At 38.7% G+C, this 22478-nt stretch overlaps 1 protein-coding gene across 1 annotated transcript; it reads left to right on the top strand.

Annotated features, from left to right (window-relative positions):
* The first annotated feature begins 586 nt into the window (after positions 1–586).
* On the top strand, positions 587–15429 carry LOC122646085. The gene is made up of 4 exons (XM_043839560.1): positions 587–1239; positions 7435–7659; positions 12209–12592; positions 14660–15429. Exons 1-4 carry the CDS (start codon positions 697–699, stop codon positions 15131–15133), a joined length of 1626 nt encoding a protein of 541 aa, XP_043695495.1. The 5' UTR covers positions 587–696; the 3' UTR covers positions 15134–15429.
* The last annotated feature ends 7049 nt before the right edge of the window (positions 15430–22478 follow it).

Consider the following 22478-nt stretch of genomic DNA (forward strand, 5'->3'; position numbering starts at 1 on the left):
ACCTCAATATTTCCATTCCCAACAAAACCCCACCAACATGTGGATATCATCTTCTCAACTAGCCCACCTCACCTTCAAATTTTTTTCCTCTCCTATCTGCTAACAGGACAGGACTGTGTTGTCCCCTCACATGTGGGTGCGAAATGACGACTTAACCTTGTCTAGGCAGTGTGTTCGGGCAAGGGGTAAGGTTGTCATTTTGCACCCCATGTGAGGGGACAGCACGGTCCTGTCCAGGCAGCGGACAGGAGAGGATAATGATTCCCCCACCTTCCCCTCCCAAAAGTATGTTCCCCAAAATATGTTTGGATACCTTCTACACCCTAATGTTCATGGTCAGAAATACCCTTCTTAGATTCAATGAGAGAGTTCAGATATTACGGTGAGAGGATTTTTATTTTTCCATAGGATACCCTTTTCTTTCTTACTCGAATGGGGTAGACTGCTAGGCCCAGTTTGGCCCAATCTTTTGCTCCCCATGTCCGACGTGGCACATCTATATGGGTCAAGTGTCTTCAGTTAGGTGGCTTCCCGTTCTCTAGGTACTGTTGGATTACAACAAATGTAAAGGATTAATTGGTCAATTCACAAAAAATTTATTCCTGCATCACAATTGTGATATTCCCGCCTCCTTAAATTCTCCTGTAAATCTTCCTGTTTCTCTTTTTTTTCTCTCTGCTTCTGAAGCGTCTGATTATGTCTTCGACAGAAATCGTTAAGAACCGACATCTAGGGTTTCTGATATGGCAATCGGTCCACTCAACTATCCTCTTCCTCTTCTGCAAAATCTTCCTTCTCTCCCCTTTCTCTAATAACCCTCTGTCTCCTTCTATCTTCACCTTCCTTTCCTTCCTCACCTTTCATCTCTCTCTCGTCCTCTTCTCCACTTCTCTGCTCCTTGTCTCCTCTTCCCAACCTGATCGTCCTGCTTCGATTTATGAACTCATTCTGTTTCTCCTCCGATTCCTACTCAACTCGGTCCTTGGCGGAGGTGGGTCCCCGGAGCTCTCTGCTCCCAGCTTCCGCAGCCGTGTGAGAACTTCACTTGGGTTTCTGCTCTTTGTGATCATATCTGCTGCATCGGGTTTTGTTTCTGTGGCTTCTGTGTGTCGGAACTCGGAGGCTATTAGTGGGTTGCCGTTGATTGGCATAGGGTTGAGAGGGTCTGTTTTTGGATTGCTATATGGAGTTTATTACATTTATAAGCAGCGTTGGGTTTTGGGGTTTCCCATTATACAGGTTAGTAGCTCTGTTGCATTGTCAAGGGTTCTTTCATACTAGTTATTTGGGTTCCTTTGGTTTTATCATATTCACATAATTTTTGTTGAAATGTAGTTGGGTTGCTTATTTGTTACAATTTCTTTTTGGTGAATGAAAAAGTATATTAAAAGAAAAAATAAAACAGCTCAAGAGCCAAAGCGTCTATCCAAGGGCATAGACCCTATCAAAACAACACAGACACAAAAGAGAGGAACCAAGATGACCCGGGGGGCTAAACACCCAATAAAAGTGGGGATATACCAAAAAATGAGGGGTGGGGGTAGAAACAACCATCAAAGAAAAGCTGATGATACAACAAAATTAGCGGGGAGCATAGTTCAAAAACTCAGCGAAATTTTGAATATTTTGAACCCCGCAAGACAAACATCATACGAAATGTCGAAACCCAAAACAGACAATGTTTTGTCTGAAATTTCGGTCATTTGTTTCAGAATTTCACTCATTTCAGTCCAAAACATGCATCGTTTCTACAAATTTCTATTATTTTGGTCAATTTGTTTTGGTATTTCGCGCATTTCGTCCTTTTGCATCTTGAAATGGCCAAGCAAAACTCATAGAAAAAAATACAAAGTTTTTTACGGCGAAATTTTGGTCTGGCTGAAATGGCATTCAAGACAAGTTTTCGAACTATGGCTGGGAGAAATAAGGGGAAGATTCCGCAAAGAGGCAAGATGCTTGTTTCTACTAGTATTTGGATAAGCAACACATTTGTGAAGAATTTTATTTCAACCTCGAAAGAAATAGTGTCCTAGATCTGCTCAATAGTATGTGAAGAGGATGTCCATCTTCTTTTGTTCTTTTCCCAGCATATATGATAGATCACTACACCAAAAGCCAAGTTACTAATAGTGTCACAAGGAGTTTAACTATTAAATTTATCCGAGATCCACTTCCATTCTTTGTCAAAGGGAAGAATATATAATTTTCTAAGAGTACCATCCCAAACAAATTTGGAGAAAGGGTAGGAAAAGAATAAATGGACAACACTTTTAGTAGAGTTCCAACAAAGACAACAATTTGGAATTGACAAATTTCTTTGGAAAAGAAATTCTTGAGTGGGAAGACAATCAATCCTAGCTCTCCAAACAGTGAAGGAATGTTTTGGTATTGACTAGCTAAACTAAACCATCCTAAACCATGGGACAATGGGGGCTTTCGACCTAACCAAACTCTAGACAGAAGAAGAAGATTTATTTTTTTTGAAGAGTTCGCAGCCCATTTAACCAAATCCCACTACCTTTAGGTCTCATACACATATTGGGAAGTTTACTCCAAACCTCAATGAGAGAATGGGAGATACGAGGGTCGGGATTCCAAGAACCATCCTGAATAATGGAAGATACATTAGAAAGCCTATCTGAACCAACATCATATCTAAATCTGTCATTGTACTTTGATATTAGCACACCATCAGGGTGCCAATTATCTAGCCAGAGAAAAGTGTTAGAACCATCGTCAATGCAAGTCTAAATATGGTCAGAAATAAGGTATCTATATTTTAGGATTTTCCTCTAGGCCCAAGAAACATTCATAGTAGAAGGAACGGTCCAGATGGAATCTAATTTGAGGCATATAGAGTAAACCCAATCAATCCAAATGCTCTTTTGTTTAGAAGCAATCTTTCATATAAGCTTGATAATGCTAGCAATATTGACTTCCTTAACTCTACAAAGGCCTAGCCCCCCCCCCCCCCCCCTCTCTTCTTTGGAAGACAGACGTTGGCCCAAGTCAAGAAATGCAAAAAAAATGGGGTTATCATGGCCTTTCCAAAGAAAAGAGGACGTAAGAGACTCAATCTTAGAAGAAATAGAAGCCAGGAGACTAAAAACCCCAGATTAGTAAATATATGAATTTTGCATAATTGATCTAATGAGTTCTAATTGCCTAGCAAAGGAAAGAAGTTTACTCTTCCAAAGTTGATGTCTTTTACGAAGCCTATCTAATGTAAAAAAAGGTTCAGTTAAGAACCACCCGACAGTAGGATCGATGATAGGTTGCAGCAGAACATCAAATTAGAAACAAATCAGAATTAGAAAGTGGACAGAACCTCTATATTCAGCAAAGTGATGGGGGTTGAAATTCAGGTCGAGTGTAGGTCTATGTAAGCTGGATTAGTCCTTCAAATTGGGGCCAATTCTGATGGCCCGATGTCAAGATATGTGCAGGTCACAGAATTAAAAGGTTAAACTTGAAAATAGAAGGTTTGTGAATATGGAGGATTCCAGCCAATGGAATGGGGTAGAAGTGGGGATCGAGTGGAGAGGATGAAGGTGTGGTGTTGAGCTTCAAAACCCAGCAGGGTTTGATGGAGGAATATGGAGATATCAAACTCAGATGTCGCAGCAAGAATCCAAGTCCAGGAACAACAGCAGCCTGGACTCGAATGGGGAAAACAGTAGCAGAAACAGCCTTGGATGTTGATGTGGTTGCAGCCTTCAAAAGGGAACTCCAGTACTTGAAGTAATCCAGCAACAGTAGCAGCACCAGGGAATCTTGATTGGTGATGGAAAGAATGGAGACGAAGAGAATTAGAAGGTAAGGGGATAGATTGATTAGGCTCTCACCAGCCAGGCCTCTCAGCCCTTCATCCAAACAATAGGACAATAAAATTTTGCTCAAAAGGGAATTTCTAATTCATCATAATCGTTGGTGGGGGGCCTCTAAGGGCATTACATATTTATGGGCAGCTATGCTTGCCTTACAAGTTAGAGAAAATTAGAAACTTGCAAGAAAAAAGAAACAAACTGAAAATAGAAACTTCTAAATAAAAGCTAAGCCTACTTTCTAAATCCGGAATTAGAAACTAAAGAGCTCAGGTTGCTTAATAGACAACCACAAAATATCTAAGAGAATAATTCTAAAACTAGAAACTAAACTAAACTCCTAATTCCCCCACACAGACAAAATTGAATCTTCTAATAATGTCTTCACATGATTAGGTCTTGCGCCCCACAAGATCTTCTAGTAGTATTCACACCAAAGCAAAATAAGGGCTTTGACATTGTTCACATGAACAGTGTTTTGGCCTCTTTTTCTTCATATTTCAATCTACATCAACTTCACTATCTAGAATAGGAGAGTAGTGATGGGTAGAGAGCTTCGAAGAGATCAATGGTAATCCCAAATAGGTAACAGGAACTCAGGAAGATGGCCCTCAAGGAAACCCAAAATACCATATAAATGAGCCTTAAGATCCATAGAAACTCGCCCAAAGAAAGATATCCTTGATTGCACAAAAGAAAATCCTACGATGACATAATCTGAAAATCCCCAATGGTAGAAACTTTCACTACATTTTCTCCCCCACACAACTAACATCCACAATGGACGTTGCAGGCAAGGAATTAAATCACCTCCATAAACCCTAATCCATTGTACATCAATACATGAGCATCATGACCAATGACTTGCCCAAAAAAGGTTAGAAAACACTTTTCAAATATTATTTATTTAATATAGTTAAGAAAATATAATCCTTTTGCAAACTCTTCACAAAACAAGTACTGGCCTTGGATTTTGACCAGTTACAATCCAACGACTCACTCACTTGGATGTTCCCCCTAACGGGGTAGTGGAAACCATAGAGTCACCCCCATTCACATTCTTACCCTACATGCCAAACGTACCGATATGTAGCCAATCCTGTTGTTAGGTATCAACCATTGATACACCACAGCCACGCAATGCACAAATACAACAATAAGTGCTTCTCAGGTACGGGAAAAACCAACTACTAGAGACTCCTGTTGCCAAACACAACTGACAGTGAACCATTCAAGAATCTCAACAGATCAATGTTCAACACACATCATCAGTGTCCACATCTATATTCCAATGCCAATCTGTATTAGGGAAATATAGAATGTGGCAACCCTAGAATAGAGTGCTCAATTCTGTCCATGATTGTGAACATGTAAATGATACTTTTGGGCTGTTGCACACAAGATGATTTGTAATCACAAGCATTAAACTTAAACTGTAGTTAATTTATTTAATCTTATTAAATTGGGTTTGATGGACACACATCAAATATAAACATATCCAATAGTACTGGGATCGTCAAAAGCATCTATTATCATAACAGGTGCAATTGAGCTGGAGTAATAAGTTGTAGAAGATTTCTTATTTGTTGGTTAACTTGTTCTAGGGTGGTTATGTGAGATGGGGCTGATATTCTACCTGCATGCTGGAGAGAATTGCCTTGCATGACCATAACCATTAAAGACTGTCTTAGTACAAACTAGGGTGAGTCCTTTCAGTCTTGTAGTGCTATCACCAAGATCTCTTGTGTGGGAAGGCCATATATGGGGATTTGTGCTATGGATAACAAATGTAGTAATAGTTGGTCCCATGCTCCAACATTGGTTTGAGTTGTGTCTGAATTCAAGCTTAGTCCAGAGTCCGGAGTCTATGTCCGTTCATGGCAAAACTCATTCCTTCAGTCAGTTCTGGAGTAATATCTGTTCCTATTACTATACTATGTGGTATAAACCACATGATGAATAATGAAGTTTTATGCAGCAGTTGAAAAAAAACACACAAAAATAAGAATAGGATGGCTTAATTATTGGGATGGGTGGCCTTGGACTAACGTTCTAGTTGCATGTTGAAATGCCCTTTTTTAGTTGCTTCAATAATTACTTACATGATTTGAGTTGCTTGGCTACATGATGGTTGTATGAATAGAGAATTGAATTGCATGACTTTTTTGTAGTTGAGGTTAACTTGTATGTATTGAAACATATCTGAAATTGTGTGTGGCTTATTTTCTACTAGTACAGTTCTATTTATGGGTGATTCTATGAATGTAAACATTACTGTTATCTTTTAAAAAAAAGGTAAAGAAGGGAACTGAGCAGAGATGCTTTGGTCCCTGTTGTTATGTAGTTATAGGCAAAGACTAGGTCCAGTTAATGTATGGTGGATGGGCTGATGCATTGTGTATGATGGATGGGCCAGTTCCTTTATGCCAATCCAGATTAGGTGATCCAGCCGATCCTTAAAATATGCTTGCATGTGGACTCTTTCTGCAGTGTTGGTTCCAATTTCTAAGGCCAGATAAGGGATGTTTCAGGTGAGCACCTGCCACCTGGCATAAAATCTTTGGCCAGGCCCCTATTCTGAGTTGTTAGAGCCAACAATGAGTCTGTGTGCAGTGTGCACTTAAAAACTAGGGGCAACGGAATATGTTCTGAAGTAGTTTTACATGTTCCTGTCTGTGCTACCATCAGTATTGGCACCATGCTGATTACTGATAGGTTATGCATGTAACAGTCGCTAGGTATCTGGTTCATTATTTGTATTTTTAATTTCATGATCTGATAGCTCTTGTTGTAGTTAAGTTTATACAAAAACGTACTTATGCTCAATTTGTGGATGCTGTAACGGTAACCATAGTATTAAATCTCATCTCAGAAGGCCATTTCGGCCAGACCGAAATTTTGCCAAAATGTTGTATTTTTTCTATGAGTTTTGCTTGGTCATTTTCGGGGTGTAAAATGCTGAAATGACCGAAATAACCAAAATTTCGACGAAATAGTGCATTTATAGACCAAAATTCCGAAATGAGATGACCGAAGTTTCTGAAATATTGCATTTTATCATTTCAACATAGCATCTCGTCTCGGCCTGGCCAAAATATCCGACATTTCGGTGAACTTTTGAACTATGACGTTAACTACCTATTTTGTGTTATGATTTCCATGGCTAACAGCTTGCAGAATATTTAGTTACCACTGAAGCTATAATATTATTGTTGTCTTTTTTTCATTATACTTTAAAACAGAGTTTCAGTGGAAATCCTACTATTGTTTTGAGGAGCTCGCAACATATATTTAGTAGAATATATTGCAGATATTTCTTTTTTTCACGGTTTCATATGAAGGATTTTTTTCCCCCTTCACATGTTGTTTGTATAATAGAGCTGATTGGAGGGCAAGGATCCATGTAGCCCACCCCATTTAGTTGGGATAAGGCTGAGTTGTTGTTGTTGTTTGTATGTTGTCTGTATAATAAGCCTTGGCACATGTAAATTCTGTCAAAGTATATACTCGATATGCTTGTGATGCTTTCTGTTCTTAAATTATAATCGACTAGTGATACTTTTTGAAATGGAATTAAAAAAAAGAACTTGTTATTTGTCTTTGTTTGCAGCGTCCTCCTTTTTTCAGTTTTAAGATGGGGCTTCCTTCAGCTTTTAAACAGGCTCTAAAGTTATCTACTGTGGCTCTCCTATGTTCATCTGTGCTGGATGTGGCCCTGCCCAGTCAGTATAAGAGCCAGGGCACAATGGTGCAATTTATTGTCAATCAAATTATCTTTTACATTGGAAGCTCCATGGTTTCATTTTGTTGGGAACTATGCCATCATTTACATCAGGTTGGCTTGTCAAACATATACATTCTTTGGTGTTGCTTTTCTCTTTCATTGCAGTTGATGAATCAGTCACAAACTTGTAGATAGTATGTTGCATGTTGCTGTTTTCTTTACTATTTGTAGTCGTTTACGGATTAATTGCTGCATCCCTTTGACTTATTTTTTTGCATAAATAATAGAAACTTTATTTATAAAGGGTAATGTAGGGTTGTAAGTATTGTATCGTATTGGCCGATACGTATCAGTATTGGTGGGTATCGATACAATACTTATTTTTCAAAAAGAAATTGTATTGACCGATATGGGTCGATAACTCCGATGGGCCGATAACTGAAACCGTGAGTGAAATACGAAACTGAAAGCAATCAAAGGCGTTGGAAAGTTGTTTTTCTCTTCAATATGAGTTGGAGGAAATCATCTAACATAAAAACGACCCTAATCTTCATTTCAATAAGTTTTGGGGATTTACAGTCGCTCAAATCACGAATTGAAACAGATTTGGGAGAAAAAATGGTAGAAGTTGCAGATATTTTTTTTTTTATGCTCAAATGTATTTCCATTCTCTAGTTTCTATTTTCATTACCAACTGTTATCTCTGAATTTAGAAGTCATACTGGTTTGAGATTTTCAGCAATACTTATGCAAACCTTCATATTACAAGAAAGTCTTACAAAGTGGTAAAGTTGCAGATTTGGTTAGTAGTATAAACCAAATCAGCCAGCAGAAGAGGACCAGGTTAGAATCGAAGGTAGCTCCTATGGTGTAAGGATAGTCCTACAAATATGAGCATCAATTTATGGATGACTGCTGAGATATGATGAGATGAAGTTGCAGCAGACTTGCTTGATGAATAAGTCAACCGCAGAACTGATCTGGAGATTTCTGAAATCCCAACCGGCAGGCCTCAGATCAAGCCTTTCTTGCAATCGAATAGAGGTCTTTGACAAGGGAATATATCCCCAGAGTTTCAGCTCTATTGGTTCTCAGGTTGCAGAGATGAGCAGGTTCAAGTCAGCAGCAGGAAATTAGAAACAAACCCAGCCGCAGGGTTGAGATAGTCTCACAATAAATAACCAATCTTCAGGAAAAGTAGGGCTATTAGAGAATCTTTGAAGATGCTCAACAGATCCACATCTAGGTCTTAGATGGCCTGGAATAGTTGCAGGAAAGTAAATCAGAAAATATTGGAAGAGGGAGATCGAGTAGAAGAAGAGGATTGGGGACAGATGGCTATCTCAGCCTGGGCATCTCACCCTTCTCAGCCTCTCTCAGGACAATGCATTGCAAAACAGCAACATAACTTCATCCATTAAATCGTGGGGGAAGGTCATTACATTATATAGACTCAAAGGTTGAGCCCAAAATAGAAACAATAAAAATAGAAAGGCTCTAGAAGAGCTGAGACTTGAGTTGCATGTAATTGAACTTTGCTAAGTAACAAATGGAAAGCAACGAAAATAGAAACTCCAACTTAGAAACAAATAACTAACGAAATAGAAACTAGATCTATGCCAAAAGAAAAACTAAAGAAATAGCAGAAAAGGAAATAACAAAAGGAAAAAAAATCTTCTAGAAGCTGTCCGATCGATCCTTGAGTGTCTTGTTGTCCAGGGCTTCTAGAATATTGGAAAATAGAAGCACACACTGTCCCATTTGAGAAACCCAAAAATTCCCAGCCGGCAGTAGGCTATCCCAGCTATGCTGGTTTGTCCTTTGGCCCTATGGTCTGGTCCACTGTTTGATGTGATGGACCAGGCCTGTGACTCTTTTGGCTGGTATAGTGCTTGCCAAAGAATCGATCTACATCATAGAGTCGGAGCTAGAAGTGAAATGCAGTGTCACGTTTTTTTTTTGTGGGGGGGGTGGTTGGGGTGAAGAGAAACAAAACCAATACCATTCTATACCTGTTGACACTCATTCAGTGAGGTTAGAGTTGGCTGTTATAATGGTTGGTCCAGTTGAATGTTTTAGTTGGGATACCTCAAAGATTGAACTACAAGCTTATTGAATGTTTGCATCCACTGAATTAATAGCTTTGAAGCTAGAACAACGCTCCTGAATCATCAAAAGAATTTATGATCTAATAATTCAATCACCAGATTCAAAGTCTGGGGAAAGTTTGGGCCTAGTAGATGCAGTTTGATAGTAAGGAGAGAAAAACTGCAGCAGTGATTAACAAGCAAAAAACAGAAGAAAATGTGCTTGGATTCTTAATATATGAGTAGATTTTTTGGTAGTGCAAAGCATGTTAGTTCTATGCCCAGTATATTATCTCTAGAGGTCTCTTCTAGTCCTAGTCTATAGTTTCTTCAATTTTAAGGGATTGTATATTGTCCAATATTTTCCTTTTTGGCCTCAAGAATTTAGCATCTTTTTATCATGTGCTCTACAATTGGTATTTCTCTGAGGCAGTCTGAGTGGGTTATTGGGTTTTTACTTATAATAACTTCTCCCCTGTTGCTATTATAGTCGGGGATGCTCTTTGGCCAGTACGGAGGAGTGATTTGATTCATATGGAAGGCACTAAAAGACCCAGGGGCAGGCCTAAATTAACCCTAGGAGAAGTGGTGAGGAAATACATGCATAGCTTAGGTGTCGTATCTTGTATGACTTCGAATAGAGCTGATAGGAGAGTAAGGATCCATGTAGCCACCCCATTTAGTTGGGATAAGGCTATGTTGTTTCTGTATGCTCTCTGGTAAAGTGGGTCTTGATTCCAGAAGCCATCATAGCTAGAAATGAAAGTTTGTTTTTTTTTTTAAAGAACTTATTGAGGAATGAAAGGGTTTTTTATAAACATGGAAAGAGAACTCAGTCGAAACCATCGAGATATATTGGCTTCGCAAGAAACCGAGATGAGATGTGGGTGGATTTTAAAAGGTCACTGGTTTCGACCAATTTCGACAGGTTTCAACTTGTTTCGGCTGAAGCAACCCATATTTCGCAAGTTTCGATACTCATGCCCATCGAAACTTGAGGAAACCTGGCTCGAAACTAGGCAGACAATTATTTATGCTAGAAACCAGGCCAGACAATTATTTATGCCTAATATCATTTAAGTCAATGAAATATGTATTTCATTTACTTAAGATATTATTCATAAATAAGCAAATACCCCCCTATTTGAATCCAATAAAAATAGTTAAAAAATAAAATTTCTAAAGGATAAAAAGTCAACCTCCTAGTTCAAAAACAAAAACTGGATTTTTGGTGGTAGGTGAAATTTTTAACTTTTTAATGCTAGGGTTTTTCTCAAATCTATAAATTCCATAAATCTTAATGTGGTAAAACATTGCTAAAAATCAAAAGTGCGGTAAAATATTCATTTTTTTATGTCTAAAAATTTATTTTCATTCGGAGCCATTTTGACAGCATTCACGCACATCAAATTAACTTTGACTGGAATATAACTCCTTCAATATAAATCAGATTTAAGCAATCTTGGATGTGTTGGAAAGCTGAATAATTTACCGCATTTTTGGTTTTTAGCAATGTTTTACTATATTAAGATTTATGGAATTTATAGATTTGAGAAAAACACTAGCATTAGAAAGTTGAAAATTTCACCTACTTCCGAAAATCCAATTTTTGTTCTTGAACGTGGGGGGGTTGACTTTTTATCCTTTTGGAATTTTATTTTTTAACTATTTTTATTGGATTCAAATAGGGGGTATTTGCTTAATTATGAATAATATCTTAAGATATTAGGCATAAATTAGTGTCTGTCTTGACAACTATGATTCTAAGTACACTATTGTAAACTTTAGTAAAAAACCACAAGTACCATTTTGAGTTTTTTTTTTGTGAAAATAGTTCATGTATTGTGTTTAGAACGTAAAAAATAGGCTGTATACAAAAAATCAGATAAAAAAAAAAAGCATTTCTGGGCCTCGAAAGCACCAGCTCGAGTTGGCTGGGAAAAAATCACAGGTTTCGACCATATTTCGGTTTTTGGCTGGTCGAAACCCGAGTTTTAGGACCTTTTTTTTATAAATATCCAGTGCCAGTGAACATAGTAAGGTAATTGTCTGGTCCATTTCTAATTTTGGCTGAATTTTGGGGTTGTGCTACCTCTACCAATTACTCAATTAGAAGTCAGCGGTGATCCTTTCTTGTATGGTGTTGCTGGGTATCTGTTTAATGAAGGGAGCATGACCTCTGTAAAGTTTATTCTTCTTGAAGCCATACAGTATATGAGCCTTTTTTTAATAGATAAACAGATCTTTATAAATTATTTGAAAAAACCCTTCAATTGCTAACCAATATTAGCAATTAATTAGATCTTGCTTGTAATCACTGCTATTCCAGTTGGCAAAGATTTCCCTTGAAATTACTTTTGAAGTTCCTTTAGTACATCTGCTAGCATGCTCATTGATTTTCTTGTAAATGGTCAGTATTGTGCTTATTGAATGGTTGACAACGATTGGAGTAAGAGCAGATCCAGTTTTTTATGATAATGCGAGCTTTTTTTTCCCCATTTCTAAAATCTTAAAGTGTGTACTTTTTGTCGGAGATATTTCCTGTTACTTGACATATTTGAGCATTCTAATAGGTGGTTCATACAAAGAGGTACATATTTGCACCACCAAAGGGGTCAGCTGCTGCAGAGACAAATCCATCTGAACCTCTCCTTGCAGCATTGGAGGAAAGTACTCCAAGATCTCTTCTGCAATATCTTGCATATCTTGATCTGTGTATAATTTGTGAGAGTAATGTTGACATATGGCGCCGGGCTGCCTTCTTTGAAGAAACTGGTGAGACTTATAAAAGAGTTGTGGCGGTATGCTTGAGGCCTCTTGAACAACTGACTTCAAACCTTGGGGAAGGCTTGGAAGGTTGTTCAGGTGATAGAACTGATCAATTATCACATCAGTTATTATCACCAGCTGATACACGAATGGATTCAAAGCTCAATGAGTCTTTCAATGACTTCCAGGTACTGTGTATGTTAATTAAGGGGTTAATTGTCAAATCTTCGTGTTTTCCACTCTCTAGTTGTATTCTCTGTAATTTCACACCTTATTTCTGTTCTTTTGTAATAAAATCAATTGTCCATCAAAAAAAGAAAGAAGAAATCTAGTTTCAAGAGGTTTCTAGTATCTTTAAGATGTGCTTCTGAGTTCTGATGCAAATGGAATTAGGAGTCTGTGAACCACCTCCTTGTTGCTTGTTCCTTCACATAGAAGTATGTTCACATTTAGCAAACTTTTGCGATAATTTGGGTGCTTTTCATTTCTATTCTCTCTCATTGAAACATTGGCATCAGGTCGCTTGGTAGAATGGAGAGGAGTTTATGGAATCTGTTACTGTTCACCTAATGTTAGATTTTCTTCTTTTACTTACTACCTTATTATGTTAGATGGTGTAGGAAGCATTGAACAGTAGAGTTTTGGAATATGAGCCATCCTAAGGGAAAAAAAAGTGGTGACGAAAGTGAAACATTTGCATTTTCTTTGATATCTTTCTTTGCTGTTTTTAAGAACTTCAGTTTCTACATTTGAATTAGGAAGAAATTGCAGTATGGAGGCCAATGCGCAAGCTTAGGAGGCTCATAAAGTGCTTATGGCAGTCCAATGGGCTGAAATTGACCATTGAGTATTATTATAGGTTGGGTTTTTTTTTTGTTACCATTGTAATAGGCCTAATTTATAAGCCCATAAAGTGGGGATAAAGTTAGTACTCAGGATTAGTAGTCAAGTTGAGTGTTTGAGCTCGATTAGAAGATTTAATAGCCAGATAGAGCTGTTTTAGTTTATTTACTTTATTGAGTGTGTGTGTGAGAGTGATTAGGAGTCCTTTTACGAGTTAAATTAGGAATTTTAGGTCTTTATATAATAATACAACCGCCCTTTTTCTTTAAACTGATTTCACTTCCCTTCCCTTTCCTTTACTTGCAACCAGACAGAGCCTTAGACATTGAGTGTCTGGCTGTGTTTTAGATTTTGGAATGAAACACACATTGTGGCACTAGCAAAGAACATGGTAATGGTTGATAATTTACAATGTTTGTTAGCCCATAATAAGAGCGAGGTTTTAAAACTTGGCATACATACTGGGGTTGGACTCTTACAAGTTACAATCCTGAAAGGAATTGGTTGATCCGACGATGGTGGCTAGTATAGGATGGATCGTTGTCGGTATTAGCCAATACACCCGGCACAATACTGAAAAGTCATGGACGAGAGAGAACCTGGGCAGACAACTGGTGCTGGATCCAGCTTTTAGGTGATTGTAACCTTACAGATTGGAGCTGTGTTGTCAGCCTGCATGTGAGCATACCTTTGGCGAGGAAATGCTTAATGTATGATCCTTTATCCATATGCTTGGGTTCAGCAGTTACATGTTGCTAGTTAAAGGATCTGATCACTACCGGTCACTGTTTGATGGCAAATGTGTTGCTGAGTGGATGATAAAAGTTTAACCATATAATGTAGAGATATTTTTATATTAGCTACTGGATCATATCTAGCCGACTGTAATATCTTTGATTGTTGCATGCCTTGTTTTACTGAATGGAATTGTCCTGAAACAGCCAGGGTGTGGATTGGCTTCCATTCATTATGTTATGTTCATTGCACTAGCCCCAAATTGAACATGGTTGGATTTTATTATTTTGGTTTGAAGGGGAATCATGGTCCCTGCAATTACAAACATCAATTATTTGTGCATCTTATGCATTTTCTGTCAATGCTCTATATTTCCTTTTTGTGGTTTCTATTGCTCTTAATAGAAAATAAAATAAAAAATTTTCTAGGTAAAAACCTGAATCTCCCCCCCCCCCCCCCCCCCCCGCGGGCTAAAATTCAGATGAAATTTAAAGTTTATTGAAAGATTAAGAGGAAAACACCTTTCACTGAATCATACATAATTCACAGCCAAGACAATTTATAAAGAGTTTGTGTAACACAAAATTAAATAACATTATACCTACATAATTGGTTCACTTCTTTTACTTCTTGAATCTAATGCTAAACTCAGATGCTAATGTGTTTGTATTGTGCAGCTGTGTGCATGGTGTGCAATGACGATTGCAGCACTGACTGCACGTTCACACAGTGAGGATAGGTTTGGTGTGGCTCAACTTACTGGCTGTAATGCTGCTGTGGTGTCTACACTTTTGTCCTCTCTGGTTGCTGTTGAGGCATGCATGGGGAAAAAGACCAATGTGCAAACCCCACATTTAATGGGCCCAGCTAGCATCAAGTGGGCCGCATTGAACACAGGAAGAAGAGACGGACCGCCAAGTATCGCAGGTAAAAAAAGAGGTGGCCCATTGCATGCAAAGGCCTATGCCATGGCTGACATTATTAGGACATCAATCTATAGCATAGTATCTGTGTTCCATGATGAGATGCTTGGAAGCATGAAGGCAGGGGTGCTTGAGAAGGATTGGATCACTGATAGCAAGCCTCTTTTTGGGACCCGTGAGATACTTGTACAGAAACTGGGTCTTTTTCTGGATTTCCAAGCTAATTAACGACCTGAGAATTTGTACAACAAATCTGAAGATTCAAGCTTGGGTTTAGATTGATTTTTGTTCTGGATAGATGAAGAGAGATCCCTCGGTTTGCCATATCAGAGAAATGATTTATTTGTGTTCTATCAAATTTTGTAGAGAACTCTAATGAAAATGTATTGTTGTGTTATGGGATTGCATGATCTCTTTCCTTGATAGTTTCTGTTTCATAAGCGTCACAAGAGTTCACAGAACTGGATTTGTTACCGTATCTTATAATGAGATCGAAAATGTTTTGGATGGATTTTTGCCTAGCATGTTAACTCCTCCAATCCTTGATTTTTGCCTGAGGCTGATCTTGTTCTTTGCTCTATGGGTTACTCTAGCCCCGAAGTTTCTGCTACTAAGATGGGTTCCCTTGTACACGAGATGTGCTCAAGCTACATATACTGCTTATGTGGTTATTAGAGTGCATTTTAGCCCAGACTTGCAAAATGGATTTTGTTCTTCATTCTTTGATTTGAGGCTTTGGATGGCAATTTTATTTGTGCTGTCGTCATCATGAATATCGGTGAGAATTGCGGTTCTGCTTCCACAGGACTCCTTGCTAGATATGTCCCAAATAATAAACTCTGCTTTAGCTCTCACTGGAACCAGATGATATGTAAGCAAATTGAATGTGAATTGTAAAAGTATGTCCTTCCTTTGCCGTCCAATCTAACCAAAGTTTAAAACTTGGAAAGTTATTTGGCTGACGGAGTAGAAAAACAAGTCTGGAACTGGAAGGAACCACCGAGGAAGAAGATAACGACAAACGATAGTGGGATAAAGGAGGAGAAGAAACAAGACAATGTCTGAACCAACCAACATATGAACACGTGTAGTGATCTCACACCGAAATGGAGACGATAATATAAAACCCCACTACTACCACGTGTCTAGTCCATTCTCGAGCCACCTCACTATTAAATTACTTACCCTCAATCACTCTCTGTCCCAAAATATGTCTAGTAATCCTAATAAAACGACACCTCCGTCTTCTTCAATGCTCTTTCCTTCCTTCTTTTTGAGCTAATTATGCTACCTATTCTCCTGATTTTTTGTTGTCAGTCTCTCTCTCTCTCTCTCTCTCTCTCTCTCTCTCTCTCTCTCTCTTCCGTCACTTTTCAAGGAAACACTAGAACAAAACAAAGAAGGAAGGAAATCCCCACTGAATGGGTTAGTGCAGCTGGCTTGGAGGGGACATGAGACTCCACCTCAGGAAGCGAGGTCTCGTGATCAAATCTTCGCCGTTGCATAATTTCTTGGGGTCACCCGCCTGAGGCTCACTAGGGCTCAGAATCTCCCGGTTTGGTGCTTGGCGCGGGGTCATGTACGAGCCTAGGGGAGATTTTGTCGGCCTTAAGTCGGATACCTCTCCTGTCTCCCAAAAAAAAAATCCCCACTGAGAAAGAAAAAGACAAGTTTGCCCAACTGATCCTGTTTTTGTATTCTTTGCTCTTCTTTCTTACAATGGCACAGAAAGAGAAAGAGAATCGATTAGGAACTAGAATCAGACCAACCATTAGTTAACGGTCTTGGATCTCAGATTTGGATTTGATAAGCTTATTGGTCTGGTTATGATCTTGACACCTTAGAGCCGGAACCGCTAAGGATGCAGACCGCTAACCCAAAACCAGACCAATTGAAATCTCTAACTAGGCTGTACTCACAGACCCATGACATATTATCATGGTATTGTTGGTGGTGCTTTTGTACCAAGTTGAGTTATTCCATCCAAAAGCTTTAGTTATTTGTTGGAGAGGCCCAAGTGCCCAACTACTATATGAAATTATCAAATATTAAAAAATTTAATCAGTGTGGGATTATTCTCTAACACATCCATGTAGTAACAAATGATAATTTTGAATAAGGGGATTGCTTCCAGGTTGTGTACCGTAGCTCTTGCATCAACAGGGGAGAGCAATGAGAATGCACCAGTAGGGGTTTTTTTTTTTAATGGGTAATTTAGACATACCATCTTGAGGTTTGACGAAAGGATAACACATACATCCATTCTGTCAGTTCATGATTAGCAGCGTTAAAAATATGCTGTGAGCTGACAGAATTGCCCTTACAAAAAAAAAAAAAAAAAAAAAAAAAAAACCTGCAACTCGTCTTCCCCAAAATCGATTGGGGAAGATGAGTTGCAGTTGCAGGTATGGAACACCATGGGAACCAAGACTGTGGCACAGCGAACGAAGGATCCGCAGTGATTTGGAGCAGAGTCTACCCAGTCCTCTCATTTTTTTATCTATTATGGTTCAGGATCAAAGCAACCAGAAACAATAATAACAGAGAAGAAGAAGAACAAGAGAGAGGATGAATTACAGTGCTTTTCATGGTATCGGTGGTCACAAAATCTGAGTTATCACCTCGGACATACACAGGTAAACAATCGGAGAAAGAGGCTTCTGTTCACATTCCGTTCAACAATCAAATCACAACCATCTACCTTCCTCCATACCCCAGAAACCCTGACTCTAGGGTTGCACACAAACGACGCCGCTTCTGTTTCTTCTATTAACTCTCATCCCTATTCATTAATAGCATCTCTCACATGATCCTTGCCCAAATCATACGGTGGATGACTCCTACCTTTGGCAAAGCTCATAACTTGATTAACAATTATCTGTTACTAGAAAAAATCCTGATTCACTTCCCTTTGGCATTTTTCAACTTTTGATTCTCTCTGTGTGTTTTTATTTTAATTGAATCCCAATACAGGTATATGCAAAAGCAAAGGAATGTGCAGAGGTTACTTCGGATGAGAACTTTGCAATCGAACTTGGACACTTTACATTATACTATCGGCAGGTATGTTATCAATTTCACTGCATTGACATTGCTTTGACTTATTAATATACAACATCTTTCTTATAAATTATTATAGAATGGAAAGCTTAACCATCTGCAAGAGAGGGTGTAAATTGATTTTCGATTTGGGGATTGGATGTATTGCGGTTGGATGCAAGAAGTTGAGACTGATCAGCTTAAAGTAGTGCTTAGGGCTTGGGTAGACTCTACTCCAAATCGTTTCGGATCTTTCACTCGCCGTGCCACTATCTCAGTTTCCATGGTGTTCCCATATCTGCAACTCCTCTTCCCCAATCGATTTTGGGGAAGACAAGTTACAGGTATTTTTTTTTGTTTTTTTGTAAGGACAATTCTGTCAGTTCATAGCATATTTTTAACGTTGTTAGTCATGAATTGACGGAAAGGGTGTATTTATTACCGTTTGCAAACCTCAAGGGGATCCGCAGAATTTTTCAAAATTGGAGGATAAATTTATCCTTTCGTCAAACCTCAGGGGTGGTATGTGTAAATAATCTTTTTTTTATTTCACTTAAAGATCGACAGTTATTTTACATTTTCTATGTTTGAAAACAAGAACCACGTGATCAAGTAGTGTTTTTTTTCCAAAAAAAAATTAATTACAATGGTGTATTTTATCATTTTGGATGCCTAGACTCAACATTGGATGAAATGTTCCTCTTTTTTATTCGGTCTTATGTGTGTGCGTTTTGGGAGGGAGGGGGTGTGGGAATTAAGAATAGTCATTATTTAATTTTGAATAAGGGAAGAGAATTGCTGCCACGTTGCGTGACTCTTGCGTCAATATGAAAAGCAATCATATTTTTTATTTCACTTAAGAGGGAGAGTCATTTTGTATTTTCTATGTTTGAACACAAGAGCCACATGACTAAGTAGTGTTTTCTTCCCAAAAATATTAATTACAGTAGTGTATTTTATCATTTTGGATGCCTAGACTCAACATTGGACAAAATGTTCTTTTTTTATTCGGTCATATGTGTGTGTGTTTTGGGATGGGGGGCCGGGGGGGTTGTGGGAATCTAAGAATATTCGTTATTGCTAATTGGAATAATGAACTATGGTGTTTCTTTTTTGTTTTTTTCTGGTAAGAATGAACTATGGTGTTTCATGTGATAGAAAACTCAAAATCTTTCACAAGGATTCAATTTCCAGTGAAATCTGTTGCGATTTTAGTAACTTCCCACTTTGAACTTGCTTCTTAGACACTTCCATTATCATGGGGGGCAATTCTTCTCTATAGTCGTGGTGAGAGTAAACAATGAGTGGACCCATAGGGATCCGGCTCCTTTTCAGGAAGCTCAACACCCAGAGAGTGTCTAGGGGACATTTAAGGGTTGGATTGTACCGCAAACATCTCGACACACACCTAAGGTTCCCTGGAGAGGAGAGGAGCTCAATCTGGACCGGGTAGTCCTCCGAAAGGTCCAACCCTACAACCCTCCTTTCCTCTCTCACCTTTCCCCTAATGAACCACATGAGTGCACACTTGTCGAGATGTAGTCATACACGTGTAGGGGTTGACTTAAGAAATTTCCCCATGGAAAAGGTGCTAAAACTAAACATTTCATATATTAAAGTTACACATGGGCGAACGCTCCTTGGCAGAGAATAATCGTGTTGGAGGTTTTCAACATAATGACGTTGGGAATAGTCCCACATTGGAAACGTAAAGGTGAATACTTAGGTATATTTAATAAAGTTGTATCTATTGTTTAAGTTAATAAACAAGGTGGATGCTACGGTGTATGTGCGAGGACTTTCGTCCGAGCGTACATGCGCGGTGTGGACAGTGGGCTGTAGAGGCGTTAGTGGCGCACGAACTTAGCAGTGGTCTAGAATTTTCAAATGGAAATTTCCCCCTAGACAATGAAAAAGGGCAGTTCTATTGGTAGGATAGAAAATTCTACAACTTTTATTTTAATAATTTGGGAGGCTCACGTGGTTTTTGTGCTTAGAAATAGAAATGCGTAAAAGTACCACTCTACTCCCACTAAAAGGTAGAAATCATGTCCAAGACGATGCTTGTACATAAGCTTCCATTGATCAGCGCACGCGTACATGCTCTAGAGGCTCCGACAGCGATCTCTTACCCTCAATTTTATAAGACAATGTCACCATGTATATTCATGGTATCCACTTTCCCATAGCCCTGAATTTTCAAACATTTATTTTACCACTTGTCAAACTTTCATTGGGCCAAAGTTGTGCGTGTAAGCAGGGATCTTAGGGTGTAACTATCCATCAAATTTTGAGCCCATCCAACTTGCCATGTGGCAGAGAATTTTGGGTCACCTTGATCAGCTCATACCCATGCTGAAAAGTTTAGCCATTTGTCCACTATTGTAGATAAAATGATTGGATTCATCTAACAGGCTCCCTAAGTATGGATGAATGATTGGAGTTATCTAGTTATGAGTAAATAATATCTTTTTACCAAAAATAAAAAAATAAAAATAAAAACCTTACTAATTTCCAACCCTAAAAAATTGAACAAGAAAGTCTTAAAAGTCACAGAGATCATTCTGTAGCTAATTGGACTACTCACTCTTGACAAAATCCCCCTAATCTAGTAGGTATAGGTGGGATTCCTGGTCTAGCGCCCTTATATACGCCACATTGAAAAATGATCACACCATTTTGATTGTTAAATAGAGAAGACATGGTCTTGATTCTCCACATATTAAATTTTAAAGCATAATTCAAGTAAATACCCTCCCTCGTATTGGCATGTATCTCTATGTATGTCTATTCAAGACTATTAGGCAGTATCGTAGAACTAATAACCCACTGTAAAAAATACAATCCAAGAGAAGAAAAGGATAATACTAACAATATCAGAGTTGGAAAATTAAGTTATAATACATACATTAACCGTGAAAGTTTATCTAATATATATATTCATTCTTCCATCAGGACTTATGATTACATCATAAGTTAACTAAATACATCGATCATGAAAGGGAAAAACAAAAGGATAACACAAACAGACAAAAGTATCAAAAGAGAGAGAGGCCACAAGGCCGAAACTCAAGGTTCCCCAAAGTAACAATCCACACAACAACAGTTAGGTCCGTACTCCTCAAACTCCAGAGGCCACACATCACCACAGCCACCATCGAGAGTATCGCACTCCGAGCCGATCGACTGCAATGTACCTGCAGCATCTAAAAGAATATTTCCTCGAGAAGTGAGCTCCACTAAGCCCAATGGGCGGTTAAACCATGCAAACAAGCACATAAGTAAAGGAATGAATAGTTCACATGATGCATGAATGCATTATTGCGATTTGCCTCCTAGCATCACAAACTAAGTTAGGTGAAATACTATTACAACACCCTAGGTGGCATCCCCGATATCGATACCATAAGCAGATGGTATCCCGGCGATGGCAAACCCGAGTTATGCTGGGAGCCTATTGTACTGGACTCCACCAAGAGTATGTACGCAAACCCCCAATTCAAACCCCATCTTGGCATTCGGCCCAAAAGGCGGTCGACGCCCAAACTTCTTGGTGGGCTACCCCAAAAGCGGTTGGGAACCATGGGTTTGACCGACACCTAAACCCCTGTCAGCAAGGGTTGTAGTACTGGGTATAATTCAACCTAACCAGCATACATACGTGATAGAGTACGCATGTGTATATGCTAAAGGTCGAGTCCACAATACTGAATGACGGTCAGCCCAACTATCCTCTCGGCCCCTCTAACGTATGCATAATCATACAATAGTAAGGGAATGTGAATGCCAAAAATGGTCGGCCGGTCACACGCCCGTTTCCAACCTAGTGCAACAATTACCTTCTAATGCAGCAGTTATAATTGAATTTAAGGTACAACAGTGAGTAGGCGAGTACGGTCATGGAAACACGACCATACCGCACTCCGTGTCCAAAGCCTAGTTCTATATGAGCATGAACTACTTCATTGGTATGGCGATCCCAGGCTCGGCATTTTCATCGTCTCCTGGATCCCATTTCCATACATACAGCAACGGTGGTGATTCGGGCCCAATATTTATCATCTCCCGAATCCCGATTCAATACCATTCACATAACTATTAAATATAAATTCAGAAGCATCTTACATAATCATTTACAAATAAGCAGTATTAAAGCAAGTAACGCATACATAGTGATGATTAATTTTACACTAACATATCATGGCATAATCATCAATAATCAAATTTAATTGCATGAATGGCATTCGTAATTTCTAACTATCAAACACTTCGCAAATTAAGTCGTGTGTCTAACTCACTCACCTTAGGTGTTGAATCGACGATTCAAATCCACTGTTCGTCCTCGCGTATCACGCAGGTGATTTAAGTTCCCTAACATATGCCCGACAAGTTCTGTTAATTATAGGTTAAAGCCCCTAAGCGGCTAAACCAAAAAGAATCCATTTAACTGTTAAATTAATGCCACCCCACTAAGGGCCCAGATATCAATTTTGGCCCAAAAACAAGCGGAAAAAGCCTTTTAACGGTTAAGTAC

The sequence above is a fragment of the Telopea speciosissima genome, chromosome 11, assembly GCF_018873765.1.
Source record: "Telopea speciosissima isolate NSW1024214 ecotype Mountain lineage chromosome 11, Tspe_v1, whole genome shotgun sequence".
NCBI classification, from domain to species: Eukaryota; Viridiplantae; Streptophyta; class Magnoliopsida; order Proteales; family Proteaceae; genus Telopea; species Telopea speciosissima.

Excerpts from the sequence above, each read along its gene's own strand:
- LOC122646085 (XM_043839560.1), top strand. The coding sequence starts at position 697 with ATGTCTTCGACAGAAATCGTTAAGAACCGACATCTAGGGTTTCTGATA. Across the intron at positions 1,240-7,434 it reads TGGGGTTTCCCATTATACAG|CGTCCTCCTTTTTTCAGTTT; the intron begins GTTAGTAGCTCT and ends CTTTGTTTGCAG. Across the intron at positions 12,593-14,659 it reads AGTCTTTCAATGACTTCCAG|CTGTGTGCATGGTGTGCAAT; the intron begins GTACTGTGTATG and ends TGTATTGTGCAG.